Source organism: Chroicocephalus ridibundus, chromosome 11 (genome assembly GCF_963924245.1).
Source record: "Chroicocephalus ridibundus chromosome 11, bChrRid1.1, whole genome shotgun sequence".
Taxonomy (NCBI): Eukaryota; Metazoa; Chordata; class Aves; order Charadriiformes; family Laridae; genus Chroicocephalus; species Chroicocephalus ridibundus.
The window spans coordinates 17,721,704-17,740,930 of NC_086294.1; the positions used below are offsets into that span (position 1 = coordinate 17,721,704).

General features: G+C 41.6%; 1 protein-coding gene across 3 annotated transcripts; it reads left to right on the plus strand.

Moving 5' to 3' along the window:
* Positions 1–1,380: 1,380 nt before the first annotated feature.
* RUFY1 (RUN and FYVE domain containing 1) lies at positions 1,381–18,037 on the plus strand. Of its 3 annotated transcripts, none has more exons than XM_063349089.1 (18): positions 1,381–1,652; positions 4,961–5,152; positions 5,484–5,601; positions 6,154–6,255; positions 6,581–6,704; positions 7,770–7,828; positions 8,557–8,622; positions 9,239–9,308; positions 10,270–10,371; positions 10,801–10,917; positions 11,587–11,754; positions 13,338–13,435; positions 13,908–14,027; positions 14,859–14,988; positions 15,822–15,916; positions 16,386–16,434; positions 16,625–16,702; positions 17,311–18,037. In XM_063349089.1, exons 1-18 carry the CDS (start codon positions 1,385–1,387, stop codon positions 17,452–17,454), a joined length of 2,100 nt encoding a protein of 699 aa, XP_063205159.1. In that variant the 5' UTR covers positions 1,381–1,384; the 3' UTR covers positions 17,455–18,037. The 3 variants fall into 3 exon arrangements, with proteins under 3 accessions (XP_063205159.1, XP_063205161.1, XP_063205160.1); XM_063349091.1 differs by having other exon boundaries at positions 1,468–1,603; XM_063349090.1 differs by lacking the exon at positions 1,381–1,652 and adding an exon at positions 4,163–4,663.
* Positions 18,038–19,227: the final 1,190 nt, after the last annotated feature.

Consider the following 19,227-nt stretch of genomic DNA (forward strand, 5'->3'; position numbering starts at 1 on the left):
TATTTTCTCAGTCAACAAATTTTTATGCCCTATTCTTCAAATGTATTGAAAAAGAAAAGTTATTTCGATGCTTAGCATTCTGCTTTACGTCTCTAGCCAATATTGCCTTGAATCTAATATTGGGTGGATAGTAAAAGCCAGAAAATCAATGTCAATTCTTTGACTTACTCAAGTCAAACAGAGGTATATTCATATAGTCAACTACAAGATAGCAACATACAAAGCTATTAGATATTTTGTCCTTATAAACACAGCCAAATACTGCTGGAGTCCACAAGGTGGAGTAAACTTATCTGTATAACCTTTTAGCAAAAGTAGCTTAAAGCCTATGATTAGCTCATATGAATCATGGTTGAATAAGAGGCTGCTGACTTCTGAATTCTAAAAAAAAAATACAAGAGTTTCCTGTGCTTTTGTGGAACAAAAGTTGTTAAATTTTCAGTGCCTGAGAAGCCAAGAGGACAGAATCAATCTTAAAGTAGCTTATAGTAGAAGAACAAATAAGATACAGACAAGAAGATGTATTTTGCTGCAAGACTACTGAAACTGATCTTCAACTCTCCTATTCCCTCCTCCTTCTCACATTTCTTAACAAAAAATCCCTTTCCTCTATAGAGCAAAAAGGCTAATATGCAGCATCTACTATCTCATGACTAAATGAGTGATGTATCTCAAGCACATACAGTTGCTGGATGGAAAAAAGGATAATAAGCCATGCATCAGTAAGCTACATCAATATTTCAGACACCCAGTAAGGTAAAATATTCATACTCAGGTAATTTCAGTTCCCCTGCACGATAAATCTTTTCTACCAAACACATTAATAAAGTAGCCTTACTTGACTACAGTTATTTTGTAACATCAGTGATGCGAGCAAGCACGATTCACAACACTGAACCTGTTGTACCCATCCACCATTCTAATGAAGTTGCGATGACTCAAATTATAGGCAGAGTAATAAAGATGTCTTTAAGTTGTCACGACTTAACTGCATAAATCTGGGATGTCAAAAGATACTATAAAATTTCTAATTGAAAATGAGTTTGGAAAGGCAGGTAGTAATAAAAACCTGTAAAGTGTATTTTTGTTACTTTCACAACTTGTTTCAAAGTAAACTCTGTCTTTGTCTTTCACTACTCCCTGAGTCTTTAACTCAGAACATCAAGCAAACTGTTCAGTTCTGGAAAGGCTTGTCTTATAGTCCTGCTTATGCATGCAGCTGCTTTAAAATGGTTCGGTGGCTCTACGGCACCTGCCTTCCAACCGGCGGCAGGCAGGCAGGCAGGCAGGCAGGCAGGCAGGCAGGCAGGCAGGCAGGCAGGCAGGCAGGGCGTGGGGCTGCCGACTCGATTGCTCATGACTAGTGTCATATGACACGTTAAAGATGGCTGAAGGGGAGAGTTGCACCGCATCTGCCGCGGAAATAAAAGAAGACTTTGAGATTATTGACAAAAAACAGATTCCTAATACGACTGAGCTAAAAAACGAGGAAAAAGAGAAAACGGAGGAAGCGAGGTGGTCGGCTCCTATCTTGTCGCTGGCCAAGAAAGCCTCGGAGAACTTGGCGCTGAGCTACGGCAACGCTCTGAAGTCTGCATCTTTGGTAGGATTCATATCCAAACCAGTCAGCAATGACAGCACAGCAAAAACAAGTATGGTTATGTTTATTTAGTAAACTTGCTTTTATGGTGCGCAAATAAGTTTGCTCCCATAAGTGCTGTTGATTAGTGTCAGTGATGCATGGTTAATACCTTGAATTTATTTTAGAAAATCTGATGCTGCAGGTTTGGTTTTTTTATTTAAGCAAAATTATAAAAACAACACAGATGTAGAACTTCACAAAATTTATTGTAATCAGAAGAATCCTAAACTCTTAATATATTTGGGGAAATTGACTTTAGTTTTATGCAGTAAGCTTTTTACTTGATTCCTTTTCTCCCCCTCCCTTGGAGTTCACCTCAGCAGCAGTCTGACTGCACTCCTAAGTGATTTAGTCAATTCGTTATCCGTCCTCAGTGTGCTGGTTCAGTGAAGGAACTGTACTGTGCTTCTCATGTAGCTTTCAGGTCAGAAAGTGGACAAGTGAACTAAGATACAGATTTGTTATAAATTACTTTTTAACTGCCAAAAAAATGCCTTCTATTTAACCACAGCTTGCTTTATTAAACAGCTCTACTGATGGATATAGCAACCATACGTATTTATGGAACAGGCTTCTTAGAACTGAATTAAAAAGCCTTTAGTTGAATTCATATGGAAATTAAATCTCAGTGATATCTATAACATGGAAACAAGAGCATTCAAATATAGCAATAATTGGGCCTGGAGTCTTGTACCCCAGGCTGTCAGGCTAGCGCTCAGTGGTTTCAGAGCAATGGAGCTCAGTTTTGCCAACTGGTGCTGACCTTTTTGATTTTGATATTAATTACTCAAGTTGGAGTTGTGTGGGGATGAATTGTGACCACATAGCGAAATAAGTACTGATGATGAACTTTTTTATTTTTTTGTAAAAATTCCTCAATGTTGCATAGTCACAGTTTAAGATTAATTCTGTCCTGATAAAAAATAGATTCTTGTCTTTCCCTGCATTTCTAAGTCTCACACCAAACTTCTCACAGATTTGTTTCCTGGATGCCCACCCTGAGCACCTGGGATCTAACCTGACGAAGGGCAGGATATCCCATTTTCTTCAGTTGCATTTGGAATAATGCTGGGAATAGATGTAAATCAAAACAACATATAGCATTTGGCAACAGGTGGGGAATAAAACGTTCTCTTGCCTGAAATGGAGGTCCCACACTTCATGGAACTTTTACCATAATCTATCAGGTTCTTATCTGTAAAGTAAGGGGATACAGTGCTACCTCCCCAAATTGTTCAAAGTATTTGGATAATATGTTGATGAGTTTTATGGAAAATTCTGTAAGAAAATCTGTTCATAACTTAGATATGAAACGTGAACAGGTAATAGATCACCTGTTCTACCTATTCATTATTACCTTTGACCAAGCACTGTAAATTCAATTTAAAGCATGTATTTTTAAGAAATAAGCTGAGGCCTGCAAGGCCACTTGTGGAAAGCTAGGAACTTGTTCCCTGATGCCATCTTTTTTGAGAGACTTTGTAACCTCTGCCTGCTACTTCAGATCTGTTGATAGCATGTAACCTGTGCTGCACACTGTGCAGTCAGCTGGACATACAGAAAGAGACATCATAAAACCAGTGCTTGCCATTGAAGAAAATATGACCTACCTGGCTGAGAAAGCAGGGAGCTACAAATCTAAAGAATACAAATCAAGAGAGACTTGCAGTCTTAAAGACCACGAGATGGAGAATTGTTAGCTTTTCTTCATTCTTCCGTGTTTTCTGACTTCAAAGTGTGCTGAATAATTACAGTAAACAAAGCATGGGGCTTCAAAAATATGTTAAAACAAATCTGTTTAACTGAATGATGTGAGACTCTGTGACCACATTCTTAAAGATTGCAGCATAATGTCTGTGATCTTTTGCACTTAGGTAACCTGATTCCTAATCTTTGAGGCTTGGCTTTGGTAATGTGTCTAATAACCTGTCTTATTTTGCATGTACCAGCTTGCAAAATATGTACTTGACTCTGTAAATTTGCAACAGTCTAAAAAATATTGTTCAAGTAATTATTTAACTTATTAAGACACTATTTAGTGTTCATAAAGAACATTTAATTCACAGTATTTTTTTTTTTGAAGTCTTGTGGATAATACGTGCATCTTGAGCAAGGCTTACAAGCAAAATATTGCTGATAAGGTAAAAATTCAAATTCAGTAAACCCTCAAAATAAGTTGACGAGTTTCTACTGAAACACTCCAATACTTAAACTCAGATTTTCTGTTCCTGATGTATAATGTGACAATATTGACATCAAAATTTAAAATATTACAGCCCTTTTAATCCTCAATCTTGTCTCAAGACATTATATGCAATTTTGAGGCATCCACTACATTCACTATAGCCACTGATACAAAAGGCTACTGAGAAGACAGGACTTTGTGTGTGCTTTGTGATTAAGATCTGTTTGATTAGAATGACTCCCTCCTTTCACTCTTCTGGGGTTTTCCTCATTTTTAATCCTAAATCAACTTTATGTGCACAAAAAGGAAGGTAATAATGAAAAATAGTACCCAAAGAGACTTCTGCATGGTGTTAGGAATAGTGTTAACGATCTTGCAGGGGCTCTACCTGTTTGACTTGATCTTCTGCAACTGCTGTTTCTGCAAGGGAGTCTGACCATTTGATCCACAGGTGACAGGATTCTCCTAATGCAACAGCGTTGGCTCAGAAGGTAGTTTAGGTGGCCACCGGCCTGCTGTTGGCAGCCCCTGTCAAGAACCTGTTGCTGACTGAAGGAAAACTGCCAGCCAACAGCCTGTTTCTGTCACGCCCTCCTTCAGGTTTACAGGAGGAGGGCCCGTCCCGCCGTGCCGGTGAGGAGCAGCGATAAGGCCTGCCGGGATGGCTGAGGGGCGGCGCTGCCATGGCCACGCAGCACAAACCCTTTCCAAAATGGCGCTGGGCGCGGCCCGCCGTTGCCACGCGCGCTCTCGCGAGAGCTCGCCGGGGGCGGTGGGGGGTGCGCGTGCTGTCGCCGCGGTAACGCGGGAGGGGGGGTCGCCTCGCCTCGGCCCAGGTAGGGCCCCGCCGCCCGCTGAGGCGGCGCTAGGCCCCGGTGTCGGGGGGGCGGTTTATCTGCCGTGTCCCCCCAGGGAACGGCAGGTGCTGGGAGCGGCAGGGCCGGGGCAGCGGCCCCGCTCCCCCCGGTGTCAGTTCTGGATGCGCGCGTTGGGTGGGATTCACCCGGGCTGTGTCCTGTACCCAGCTCTTCTCAAGCAGCAAGATGGAGACCGAGACGGGCAGGCACCGCTCCTGCCAGCGCTGTGCCGGGTCGGGAGGAGCGCGTTTCTAAAAACAGCTTTTCTCTCTCCAGCCGTGTCCCCTCGCCCAGGTGCGCGGTGCCACGCCATGGAGGAGCGCGCCAATCTCATGAACATGATGAAGCTCAGCATCAAAATCCTGATCCAGTCGGCCCTGAGCCTGGGCCGCACGCTGGACTCCGACTTCCCTCCGTTGCAGCAGTTCTTCGTGGTGCTGGAGCACTGCCTCAAGCATGGCCTGAAAGGTGGGCACCCGCTCCCCTGGGGGGGGTCCGGCCGCCACGCTGAGGAGAGGACGATGAATGAGTCCGTGTCGTGTCTTGCCATGTCTCTAGCTTGACATTAATCGCACACACTGTATGATGCTAATCAATATTACAGATATAACTGTGTGGTAACCTTCTGATATACCCCGTATTTTGTGCCTCCTAAACTGTCAAGGTATTTTTAAATGCCTCCTTTTTGTTGACATATTAAGAGCTGGTAAGACAAAGTAAAACACAGACTAAAATTTGTAGTTCTGGAGTTGGAAGCTTGTTGCTTTTCCTCACAAACTTTCCTGTATACTCCTTTTAGTGAAGAAGACTTTTATTGGACAGAACAAATCATTTTTTGGTCCTTTGGAGCTAGTGGAAAAACTTTGTCCTGAAGCATCAGATATAGCAACTAGTGTTAAAAATCTGCCAGAGTTGAAGTAAGTCGTTTGTTGGGGATGATGCATTTCACTTGTGCTGCTGGGAAAAAGAATCCTTCGTGTAGTCTCTCGCCTTCCTTAATGAGATCTTGTTCCCAAAGAGAAAAATATGTAGGAGGCATTGACTTCTCCAAGAGATAAGGAGGACATGTCAAAATACTCTGTGCTTCTGATTCAAACAATGCTGTCAGATTAAAAAACAGCATTTGGGAATTTCTATAAGCTTGCTAAAAATAACTGTAGAGTCTTCACATACTTTCTTTCCTCTTCTTTCTGTCACTTTATGTCTTTGCCTAATTTTGTGCATGTGCTAGTAGTATTTCATTTATATAATTCAGGATGATGAAAAGATACTAGTTTTAATGCTAGTAGTTGGGTTGTGGTGGTAGTTGAAGATATGTACGTCTTTCTCAGTTAGGAAGAAGCAATGGGATTTACCCAAATGCTTCTGTGTTCTGGAGAGAACACTTTGTAAAGAGAGAGTTTTGAGTTGCATAAATCTAGTTAATAAACAATTTTGGGTTTATCAAAACATACAACTTCTCATTTTAGGACTGCCATAGGAAGAGGAAGGGCTTGGCTTTATCTAGCACTCATGCAAAAGAAACTGGCGGATTATCTCAAAGTACTCTTGGACCATAAGCATCTATTAAGGTAACCGTACAGGCATACGTAGATTGTATTCACTGAATCACTGCAACCTTGCATTGCTGTAGTAAGAGGTTGTTAATTGACTAGTTTAACTTTAAGCTTTTTCTTGCAATCCGCAGAGGAGCAAGTTGTTCATTGTTTTTGCAATGAACCTGCAGAGGAGCGAGTAGAGTATTTCCTGCAAGAGTTCCGTATCTTCCACCTTGTGCAATAAATTAGCAAAGAGGGAGCTTTATAAGGACTGCGTTACTATTTATATGATTTCAGTGATGTAAGCACCATTATAATTATTATGATGTGCAGTGATGCCTTATCATATTTCTTTTAGTGAATTTTACGAACCTGATGCATTGATGATGGAGGAGGAAGGAGCAGTCATTGTGGGTCTGCTAGTTGGACTGAATGTTATTGATGCAAACCTTTGCTTGAAAGGAGAAGACTTGGACTCGCAGGTGAAGATTAAAACTTAAATAAGATCAGTCTGCATAAGATTCTAATAGAATTAAGCGCGTCCATAAATACTTTACTGAGATGGGTCCAGAATTCTTAAATGTGCTATGCAGCCATGGTTTGCCATTGTTTTCGTAAATGGGCATTTGATTGTCTTATGACAAATCAAAAATTGGATGAACTAAACTAATTACAAGAGATATGTTATCAAGATCAATTTCCTAGGGACTTACGGGAGCTTTTGTTTTGAGAGGGAACAGTGGTTTCCTTTTGGCTTTGGTGTGTGTGTGTGTGGGTGATGTCACATACCTCTGCTGCTTTAATGAAACAGCCCAGGAGGATAAGGAATGCTTTGAGGTATTTGTGGTCCAAACAAATAAATCCCTTACATTAATCTGTGCTTAACCTATTGTGAGTATTTTATAATTTGAGACCATGTCCTCTTTCAGACAATCGGTTTTACTTTTGAATTAGGTAACCTTTGACAAAATGGGTCAATAGCATCACAGAAGTCTAACTCTCTTTCTAAGCTGTAAATTAAAAATATATGTTGCTGTAATTTTATTCTTATTAACCTTTTTGTTCTTTAAAAGATAATGTTGCAGAAAATAATGTTGACATTATCCTGCCTGTTCTACAAATTGTGAACATGGCTAACTATTAATGTCTTTATAAGAACTCAAAGAATTACTTTAATGTCCTCTCTCCATAAGATACTGTGTTTGGTTTTAGAAAGCATGATTTAAGTGGTTTTGTTGTTGGTTTGTTTTGGGGGTTTTTTTGGAGGGGGGAGAGGAGATGGGCAGGGGGGCATCTTTTTAAGTAGCAGTTTATGGAAATGCTGTCAAAACTGATAACTGCTAGAAACTGAGCACACTGAATATGGTTATTTTCATGCTTTTAACAACACTAGTTTGTATGTTTGCTTCAGCTAGGAAGAATACAGGTATTACCTGTCCTTCTAAACTTAGACTTCAGATGTTTACCTTTTTCCAAATATAAAGTAATGCCTGCTACTACACAGACTTGCAATGTGGAGGTGTTAATGTCTTAAATATATTTTTCAGGTTGGAGTGATTGATTTTTCCTTGTACCTTAAGGAAACGCAGGACAGTGATGGCAAACAGTATGTATGGTGAATTAGTGATTCTAAATTGTTACGTTTTTTGTAGAACAAACCTGGCAGGCAGTCTGTGGGAGCACATGAGTGATAGAGATCTTCAACTCTCTTAATCATCCAAAAACGAGAATCCGAAATAGATTTTGTTAGCTAAAAAATACTAACTTTCTAACGTTGAGTTTGTGGTGGTTTTCACAGCAACACAGTGTGGAGAGTGTGTCTTGAGCTTGGACCGAATAAAAAGCACCCAAAATTTTAGGTTGTGTTTTTATTGGGTTTTAGAAGACATGATCTGCCAGGTCACCCACTGCTAAATCACTGCTTTGTTTCCAAGCACCGTTTCAGGAACGCGCTCAATTAACTAGCTGTCTTTGTGGGAGAGATCAGTTATAGAGGAAAAACATACTTTTAGGTGAAATGTTAGGTGAATTAGAGACTGCAACTGTTAGCATCCCTGTATCTAGAACACCCATAGTGAATTGAGGGAACTTAATAGTTTGTGTGCTTCCTGCACTTCAGCACACTTTACTGTTTAGCTGCTGAGGAGAAACAGCTGAAGAGCTGCTTTGTCTCCCTAGTGCTTCCAGTTGAGCTCAGGCACAAGTATTTTTATAAGAAAAAGAGAAAAGGTTTCAATGCAGTTTGCAAGTCTATGCTGAAAACTGTAGTAGAAGCAAACACTCTAGAATGAAGGAGTTTCTTCTCAGTCAATACATTCTCTCTTTTACAACTAGAGATGGAGGGATTACAGCTGTCCTTGACCAGAAACATTATGTGGAAGAACTTAACCGACATCTAAGGTGGGATTTTTATCTATTCTAATGTACAAATACTTGTCCTGTTTAGCTTTTCTAGTATGGCTTTGAATGTCTCGGCTGTCAGTCTTGGAGATTTTTGCCTGATACTGGTATTCCTTTTCTGATTATTTCTCAAAATCTTAGTTTTGTTTTGTAATCTTACTCTTCTGATGGCATTTGCAATGCGGAAAATGAGTCTGTGTAATAATAGTTGAATTTTTGAGACTTTTGGAGCTACTCTTTCAAGAGAAAACTATTGCAAGTGCATCTGGAAATTCATTCTTTAGAGGAAGAGTCTCTATTCTTCCCCCATAGGTTGCTCAGTGGGAGGAGCAGGTGCCACTTACCCTCTTGAACATCAGAGGGATATTAAGACTGCAAAAGCTAAGCCAGAACAGGGCTGCCAACTAATACAGTAGGCTGTCAACTGTAGGGAAGTGCATGATCCTCTCAGGGCTTAATAGGGACAGTTGTCCTTCCTCTGAGTTCTTTGCCAGCTCACTGAAGTGTTTCGTTGTTCACAAATGCAAGGTGGTTAAAGTATGATTGAGGATAGGAATAAATGCTGAACACTGGCACTTCTTTTATTGTTTTTATGCATCTCTTTTCCTTGCTGCAGTTGCACGGTTGCAGATCTTCAGAACAAAATAGACTGTTTGGAAAAGACCAATTCAAAACTCCAGGAAGAGGTTTGTGTCTGGTCTCTTAAATATTTCTCGTAGCTCTTTTCTATCAGGCAAAACGCCCTAAGAACATATCTTAGGACCAAAAATATTTGAGTTGATACTAGTGAAATGTGGGGAATTGGTAGGACTGACATGAGTTGGCACATGGGGAAAGCTCTGTGGAAAGCTTCCACGTTATGTTATTTGTTAGAATGCTTTTGGGCACCAATTTGTTAGATGTGTTTCCTTAATCAATTTTTTTGTCTTGCAACGGTGTCTTCACCCAAAAGTAATCATACCACCACTGTAATGAACATGATTTGTCCCTCTTCCTTCTCCCCATACACATGTATTTTTCATGTGAGTTAAACAGAATTTGTAAAAAGAGAAGGAAAAGAAGCACATTTCAATTAGGAAGTCTTTCCTAGCAGGGAACTGAAATAAAATCCAGCAGCATACATAATAATGGTGGGTTTGGTTTTGGTGGTGTGGTGGGTTTATATATATATATATGTGCGTCTATATTTATATGTATATAGTTCAGGGTGTATCTGTGTAGTCTGATTTTCAATACTTTTCGGGGTATCTTGACTTGAAACTGCCATAAAGTTCCACGAGTGAATGTCAACCCTGACTTGCTGTATGACTCAGTTCATACCAGAAGGAACACCACAGATCACAGATCTGTGGTGGATTTTAGCCTTTTAGACTAGGATGCATTTCTTTGCACGGTTAATATTTAAAAATAACTGATGAGGGTGTGAAGCAGAAGTCAAGTGAACAAACATTGGTGGACTTATTAATCGAGGCTGTACAGCGAGTGTGGCTGCAAAAGGGTCAAGCAGCTTCTGGGGACAATGAAAGGAACAAAAGGGGAAGTGAGCAGCGCACCTGCTACAAAGGCTGAGCTACTAACTTCAGAATACCTCCAGATGTTGCATGCTTGTACAGTGATTAAATATAGATATGTTCTCTTTGTAAACAGCTTGCAGCAGCAACTGACCGAATTGGATCACTTCAGGAAGAGCAGCAGCAGTTAAAACAACAAAATGAATTAATTCGTGAACGGAGTGAAAAAAGTGTAGAGGTGGGACACCTATTTAAAGATTATGAAGATCCTTAAAATAAGTGTTCTTTCTTGATCAACTGTAGTTAGTGCTCTCAAAAGCACTTTGAACTGGAATGCTAAGTGTGGTTTAAAATGCTACTGTGTAGATCACTTTTTTCGTGTATAGTATGCACAGGCATTAGATTTTGCTGTTCTTTACTACACACTTAAACATACACCTGCAGAAGGGAGAAAGCATTAAAAGTATTAGAATGGTTTCTTTTTATTTGTACTCTATTCTTTGAAATTTCAGCTTATTCATGTTTGCCAGCTTATTAATTGGAAAATAGTAGGATTTTATTTGAAATAGCATGTAGAAATACTATGTTAACACACAAGAACTTCAGGCATACTTTAAATACATACCTTTCTGATCTTAGGTGGCTTTTTTGCTAATGTTTCTTGTAGGTAACAAAAGAGGATACAAAAGTAGAATTGGATACTTACAAGCAGTCACGCCAGGGTCTTGACGAAATGTACAGTGATGTTTGGAAGCAGCTGAAAGAAGAAAAAAAAATTAGGCTGGTAAGGAAACTTTACTGTAGAAAATGAAATGAAAGATACGGGATTCTGCCTACGTTCAGGTAGCATTCTAAATATAAGATGCATGCTGTGCACTTTTTGCAGCTATTCAGAATTCATAAAGGAATTGCAAGCAAGATGCTGGACATTGGTCATTAACGGTGTCTGTAAAGAACTGGAAATCAGGGCTTTTAGAATGCTGAAAATATAAGGTCTTTCCCCGTTTAAGAACTGACCAGCCTTATTATAGCAGACACTAAGACCAAAACACGAAGATAGGCAACTGTCTTTACGGAGGAAAATACCGTATGTGCACAACACTTTCACAGTGAGCAATTAGTGATGGGAGAAGAGGCTGGCCAGGCTTGCTGAAGCCCATGGCTTTAAGTCAACCCAAATCCAGCTGCCAGGAGAAATGCTTCATTTGACAGGGCACTAAGTTACACGCTGAGCTCTGCGCTTTGTGCCGGCAAATCTGCACCCTTGCCCTGATCCAGAGAGTTGAAATAGTATTTTGGTCTTACTAACTTAATGTATTATTTGAGGCCTAACTCAGTAGTCCAGTATTATCTCAGAGTAATACGCAGTTTGTGTATGGAATTATATGAGACTTGGAAATGCATATCCCTGGCATATGACTATATAGCAGTAACTAGGAAATCTCTTTGTAAGGAACTAGAGAAAGAGTTGGAGCTACAAATTGGAATGAAAACAGAAATGGAAATTGCCATGAAACTTCTGGAAAAAGATACTCATGAAAAACAAGACACTTTAGTTGCACTTCGCCAACAGCTAGAAGAAGTGAAGGCTATTAACTTGCAGATGTTTCACAAATCTCAGGTATGTACATAGTGGAGAACAGAAAGAACAGCTGTAGTGGTGGTCTTTTACACATTAATTGTGCACTGGGGGTGCATATGCACTTACGCATATGAAGTAATACTTAGGTGCAACAATTTTCTGAAGAATATATATTTTCAAACTTCTTCGTTTTTTTTATTATGCTTCATTATTGGTATTATATCGGGTATGTTTGGAAAGAAAAGGGGTTTCTTGAGTATGCTGTGTAGTGTGCTGTAGGATTATCCAACGAACGCTGAGACAAATGGAGAGCTCTCACAGGGGAAAAGGTGTTTGCAAAGGTCCTTTGTTCTAACACTGAATGATTAGTCTTTAAAAAAATTACTTACTGCAGCCAAAAACTTTCTTGCTGCTTCTTCCCATCTGTGGTGTCTTGCCTTTCACCTGCACCATATTTAACACTGTTTACTATAGAAAAACAACAATAAGCCTCTCTAAACCAGTAGAAAACTATCAGTTATTTTTGTCCATCTCCTGTAGCCTGTATGGTCCAATGGTCAGCTGAGTGCTGTAGCCAGTGGAGCAGCAACACTGGATTTGGGGGGTGGAACTCCATGGTCAGGCTGATCTTTGGAGCTACCAAAAAGTTGTTGGATTGGTTTAGGTATTTTATTATAGCCCTGTAGCATAAGGTGTGGCTTTCCAGATGTAAGAAGGATAGAGAAGTAAAATGAAAAACATTTTGCTTTCTGGGCCTGTCTTCTTTTCTTAGTCTCTTCCTTACTCTGGCAGTTCTTAGAGTTTGCTTTCTCCATCCTATGTGTCATACTTGTTGCAGGGGTTTGGGGATGTTTTTGTGGGGTTTTTTTGTTGTTTTGGTGGGTTGTGGTCTTTTGTCATATTTGGGGTTTTTTTCAATTGGACAAAAAATATACTGATAGGCATTTCTACAAAGTGATGGCGTAGTAGTGTGCACACAGAATGTACACAGCTTGTCCCCATTAATGAAATGAGTTTTAACGTTACTGAGTTTAACTAGACTGCCCCTCCCACACCTGGTGCTAGAAATCCATAGGGGGTTTCTCTCATTTTTTACGGACTGTTTCCTGATGCCTGTTCAGGCTTTATCCAGGCCTTTGCCTCCTTCACAGATGCACAGAAACTTGTGAGGCAACGGCCAGTGAAACCCCAGTGCTGAGCTATGTCTTCGCTTTCCAAAACAGTGTTTATTTGGTGTTTTGTTTTTTTTTGTCGTCTTGCTTCCATTCCCACTGAGTGCAGTTGTTACATTCAAATCATAATTGATGTTCTTAGCCTGTCAATCTGATAATTTCTTTCTTCAAGTTTGTTTCTAAAGAGAAGATTTTTGTCTTGTAGCTGATCTCATAGGTCAAAACTTCGTACAGTTAAGGTCGTCTTCTGAGCTCTTAACAAAAACAGTTGAGGTGTATCTGCTCTGGCATTATCGGCGTTTTGTTTGTACATTCCAGTTAGACCCAGGCATGGCCTATAACAAGCTAAACATTCTTTATCTAGTAGCAGGCTTTCATTAAACGCTAACACTTCGTGCTTTAGAAAAGCAAAATGCGTTACCTGGAATATCTATTCACTTATTCCTACAGAATGCAGAGTGTTCGTTACAACAGAAAGCAGAAGCAATATCCTCTTTTGAAGGAAAAACAAATGAGATGATGTCCTCTATGAAACAAATGGAAGAGAGGTAATAATTACAAGCTCGAAAAGTCAACACTGGAGTCAGTAGAAAGTTTCCAACTGAAACCTTTATAGGATGACCTTTCATACACCTCCTGTAGACACTTGTGCGTGCGTGCCAGCGTGACGTTCTTTTTCCTTTCTCCTCCTTATCACCCTCTGTGTTTGCCTGCTCCGTTTTTCCAGGCAAACATGCCTGTAGTTGACCCATTTGAAAACCGTGGGGCTTTCCATAGGCAGGCTGTTTAAAAAGACATTGACTTTACTTTAAGAATAGGTATGACTCTCGCTTTTGGGGGTGTTTTTTCAGAAACAGTTGCTTTCAAAACTTGTCTCTTTTTTTTTTTTATTTCTCCAATACCATTTTCAGTTCAAGCTTTTATAAAGATCTGTATGGCGAATCTAAAAGAACAGAAGGAGAGGGTGTAGGTAAGGAGTATGTGAATGGACAACAAATGTACATGTTCCTTACTTTGTAGATTGCAGCATGCAGAAAAAGCAAGGCAGGCTGCAGAAGAAAGATGCAACAAGATGAAGCAAGAGCTTGCTGGCAGGCTCGACACTTGCCGGCAACAGATGTCCCAGCTGGATAGCAAATGGTATTTAATCTGATCGGTTTTTTTTACCTTCACTTCTACCTTTTCTTTAAGGAGTGCTTTCTACTCCTTTTGTGCTAAGGTCTAAAGAGGGGTAGGTTTGAATTATATTGGTTTCAACGAGAGTTAACAGAAGTATGCAAGATCTAGGAAAGCACAGCACTTCTGTATAGCGCACAGTTAGCAAGAGGATTTTGAAATGCTTTTTCCAGAACATCCAATTTAGAGCACAGAGTGCCGGTAGAAATCTGGTCATTCTGACTGGCAATGGAGCTTTCAGTTGCTTTTTTACTAAATCAGGAGATAGACACAGTCATGCTTGTAGGCTGAGCATATAAGTGACTGTCATCCGAAAGGATTGGGGTTTCTGGAGGGGCTTGGGGGCTGGGGGAGTGTGCTGGTGTTCTTAGGGAATGTTAATCCTCTAAAGATTTCCAATACGTATAGAAAATGTTCCTTTCACTGTTCAGACTTCAGGGTAGAGTGTCATTTTTAAACATGGCTGTTGAAACACAGGTGATCAAATATGTACTTGTGGGGATTGGCTTTGGGTTTTTGTTTCGGGGTGGTTTGTGTTTTGTTTTTTGTTGTTTTTTTTTTTTTTCTTATTTCTCCTAGCCGTTCATTGCTGCTTGTTTTCTCTGACCTGAAAATGCTAATATAGTTTTTGATGTCTGCTGCCATAACGTCCCTGTTTTTTCCTTTCTCAGAACACCACTCTAGTTTTTGCCCTCTTTTGGACAAGGTTTCTTCTTCTCATACAGTTGCTATCCTTAAGTGCTATAGGATATTTTTCTGCTATAGGGTTTCTTAGAATGAATTATTTTTAAATAGCTCAACTCTGGAAAAGGAGTTAAAATCTGAAAAGGAACAGAGACAAACTTTGCAAAGAGAACTGCACCAAGAGAAGGATGCTACCACTCTGCTTAAAACAGAATTGCAACAAATGGAAGGACTGAAGAAGGTACGCACAGTGCAAATGTGCCCGTGTTCAGGATTAAAGCTGACTTAGAGCCAGTGCGACGTTTGCGTCTGTAGTAGAGTATTTCTTCTGTACCCCTCTCCTCTGAGTGGTTTCAAAAGCGTGGCTGACATAACACAACACAAATCTGCACATGAAATGCCAATACAGGGCTCAGGCAATGAAAACAGCGTAGCTAGAGGTGGTTTGTGCCTGCCCTGCCTTAGCTTCGCGTGTGTCTGAGGCACTCACCAGTCTGCAGCTGAAGCCGAGGGGGGACAGCTGGGGACAGAACGCTCATCAGCTGTCCCATGGTGAGATACCCCTGCTCGGGTAGGAAGTGGCAAGTTCAGAGCTTTCGGTGACAGTCTGAGGTCTTTCAACTGTATGTGATAAAATAAGAACGCGTTCTCAAGCATTCAGAACAACTGAATGCCATTTGCTTTTTAAGCATGAACACTGTTGTTAACCTAAAGAGAATTTGCTCCCGTCTATGGAGCAGTTTAGGTTTTGAAGGCACAATTGTACACCAGTATCTGTCTATACGCACATTTGTGGGCGTAGGACTGCTGCATTTTAGCTATGCTTAAGGATGTTTAAAGTCTGAAAAATCTTCCTCTCTTTCTGGTAATTATGGTTAAATGATTTCAGTGTTTGTGCTCTACAAGAACCCATGGGTAGTTCACCCTTGGAATTCTAAAAATCACACCTTAGAAATAGGTGGCTTTGTAAATGAGCTTACTCTAGTGAACTGCTTGGGTAGTTTGGATCGACCAACACAGGTTATAGGTCAAACTTAGCACACAAAAAACTTCATTTTATGCTTTATTTTATAGGAACTGAGAAAACTGCAAGATGAGAAGCAGCAGTTAGAGAAAGTCTGTGAGGAGCAGGAGCAAGCTCTTCAGGAAATGGGACTTCATCTCAGCCAGTAAGTTCTGGGAACTGAACTCGTCCACACGATGTAACGTGGAGAATGGAATATCGAAATTACACGAGTAATTTTAAAATGCATCCAGTTATAAAAATCAACCAACACGAGAACTTTAGGAGGCAATTACTACACATGGGAAACGAAACAGCCAGTAAATAGAAGTGAGAGAAGATAAGGATCTTGAGTAAGCTGACTTAGATGGCTGAGATAGGCAGCAACGCAGTCAATGCTTAGTTCTCACAGTGGAACTGTGCTTTTCCCGTATTTTTCTGAATATACTGAAAAGGGGGCAAGCCCCAAGGTGACAGCGTCCCGGTGGTACTGCATGGTTCAGAGCTGTAACAGGGAGCTGACTGAAGAATTAACAGTTTAGATTCAGTGGGCGGACGGTGGAATGGCAGGTGAAATTGAACGCAATTAAATGTAAAGTCATAGCAGAGGGAGTAATTTATTTATTTTTTTCCAGATCGAAGTTGAAGATGGAAGATATTAAAGAAGTAAATAAAGCACTAAAGGTACTCTGCATCTCATGGATATTTTGACTAAACATACGCATTTCTTTTAACACCATCAGATTTCACCACAGCTATCCTCCTTTAAAAAATGGCTTTTCAAAAATACCAACAATATTGATAAGCTGCCTTTTGAATTTTATTTTATAAATTTATTTGTATGTACAGTGAGGTTTTCATTCCGATTTTCTAGGGTCATACCTGGCTGAAGGATGATGAAGCAACACACTGCAAGCAATGTGAAAAGGAATTCTCTATCTCCAGAAGGAAGGTAGTGTCGTTCAGTGGATTATTTGTTTTTCCTTTTGTCACGGAAAGCAAAAATTGTGCTGTTGCCTACTTGGCTAGGGAAGACTGACGCTGCTTCAGTTCCAGGTCTTGTTGGCATGATAACTACATGGAGAAGTAATTTGATATTTCCCATCCTAAAAATTCTGCTGGGGCCCGTTCCTTGGCAGGGAGCTGTTGTGGGCGGTGTTCTCTCGGGGTGGGGGGACAGTTCATCTCCCTGAACTGTGGGCGGTGGGGGCTGGATGCTGCCAGGCCCTGATTGTGCCTTGGTGGCAGGGGGCTGCTGCAGGGTCCTGCTCGGTGCTTCGGGACAGCTCGCTGTGCCCCCATGGGACGCCCAGCAGCCCAGGCGCCAGCTTCCCTCTGTGTAGAACCGGCCTGTGCGTGTTTTCCTGACATCCCAGGCAGCCGGGGACTGTGCAGGGATGGCCCTGCTTGGGTTGTGGGAGAAGGTGCTGCCGGGAGGGCTGGGCCTGCTGGGAACTGGAGGGTGACGTCAGTGGACTCGGAAACCTTTTACAAGGTCTGATTTCTCTCTTCCTGACGCCTGTTTTTAGGCAGCTGTGCTTATTCTAACTCTGTTTGCAGCATCACTGCAGAAACTGCGGGGACATCTTCTGCAACACTTGTTCCAGTAACGAACTTGCACTGCCATCGTATCCGAAACCTGTCCGTGTTTGTGATACTTGTCACACTTTACTCCTTCAGCGGTGTTCGTCTAATTCCTCCTAAGGCTTTCGTAACCGTGACAGGACCACTTTAGCATTGGAAAAGTAGCCATTATTTTTCTAATTCTGAATTCCAGGCATCGTCTGTGCAGCAGACTGCCTGGGCTCTAATATTTTCCACTGTAAAGCAGAGCAGTGTAAAATAATTTGTAGGGATTATGCAAGCTAATGTTTCTCCAACTGGAATAATTAAAAAAAAATGCTATCACCTGTAATTTCCCTTAAAGGTCTATTTGAAACTAAAATGCAAATTCACTTTTCTGATTTTTATAGATATTTGTATTAAAATTTGTATATGGCATTTCTATGTTTATTTGATCCCTCTAGATGCCACTGTCTTTCTGCACATTAACTTCGGCTCCTCTGTGCTTTCCCCACAGGCGCCCCTCTGTCTCCCTGGCTGTGTACAGTTTTGTATTTGCTCTAAGTACAGAGAAAGGTCAATTTATGAATTGTCTATAGGAAGAGCTTTATGATGAGTGTCAATGAATGTGCCTTCTGTTCACTGCAAAATTAAAAACTACACCGTGTACTTGTTCTGAGTCGCTGTGACCACAGTACGGTAGTTACACAATAAAGCCTTTTGCAAGAACTGAAAGGAAGACTGAAGTTCTCATTTTTAACAGCTGTCAGTGATGGAGCCCAGAAGAGAATGTTCTTGTGTGGCCGTGCCACTGAAATGGATCTCTAATAACTGACCCGTATGCGCATGTTCACAGCGTTCTCCTGGAAGGTGCCAAAGCCAAGGCTCTGCAGTGGTGACCAACCACTTCCCTGCTTCCCCAGAACACAGCAGCGACCCCAGGTTGCTGCAGCTGCCCCTGCCTTAATGAGCAGGAGTCCACAGCTCTTGTTAATGATGATGTTTTCTCAAGCCTGAGCCAGGCTGTTGCTGGGGCAGGACAGGCAGCAGCACAGTTTGCCCCACAGTGTTAATGGCCCACCAGCTCCGCTGCTGCGGTCTCAGAGCTGTTGAATTACACCAGTGATCAGTGGAGGGGGCAGGTGACAGCAGCCCTGTCCCCAGCAGTGCCCACACAGCTGGGTGAGTGCCACGTGGTGCAGAACTGCTCTCGGGCTAAGGGACACGCACATGTGTACAGGACCTTTCTTTCAAAGGCTTCATTTGGAACGGGACAAACCACAGTGAGACCCTGCTCTACCCTTTGGCTGTTTAGTTCCCCCCAACTCTGGTGGAAGCTCAGCAGGGATGTGCACGCTGGTGCCAACCCTCCACATCCGAGATGCGTGACTGCAGGCAGCATCCCATTGATGAAACAGGGTTATAATACAGCAAAGACAACCCCAGCAAGAGCGGGAAGTGCTCAGCATTTCACCCTTTCTAGCTCTGCTGCTGCAGAAAAGCTGTAACTCAGCTGCTTATAAAACCACATCTTTAAGCACGATGTTTGACAAGCTGAATTTATTGAAGCACAGTCGCACTAAGCTGCAGCGTCAATTGATGCAGCACTTTGGCTCCAAAGAGATGCCCACAAGTACAGAATCACCCCAGCATGGGCTTGGTCATGTCACAGCCCTGGGGCACTTCAAACCACACACATTCAGCACCCGCAGGTGCTGGTTTGCTTCACTAACCCCCCTTGGCTGAGACACAAGTGTCACTAACACCCCCCAAGGCCAGCTGTCACGGGAGAGCTGTCTCAGTGCTCATGGCAGGCACACATTAGAGTACTACGGTCACCGAGGCCACCGGAGCACAACAACCCTTCTGCAGGTGTAGGCACACCCCAGAAGCTGGAGGTCAAGAAGGAATGAG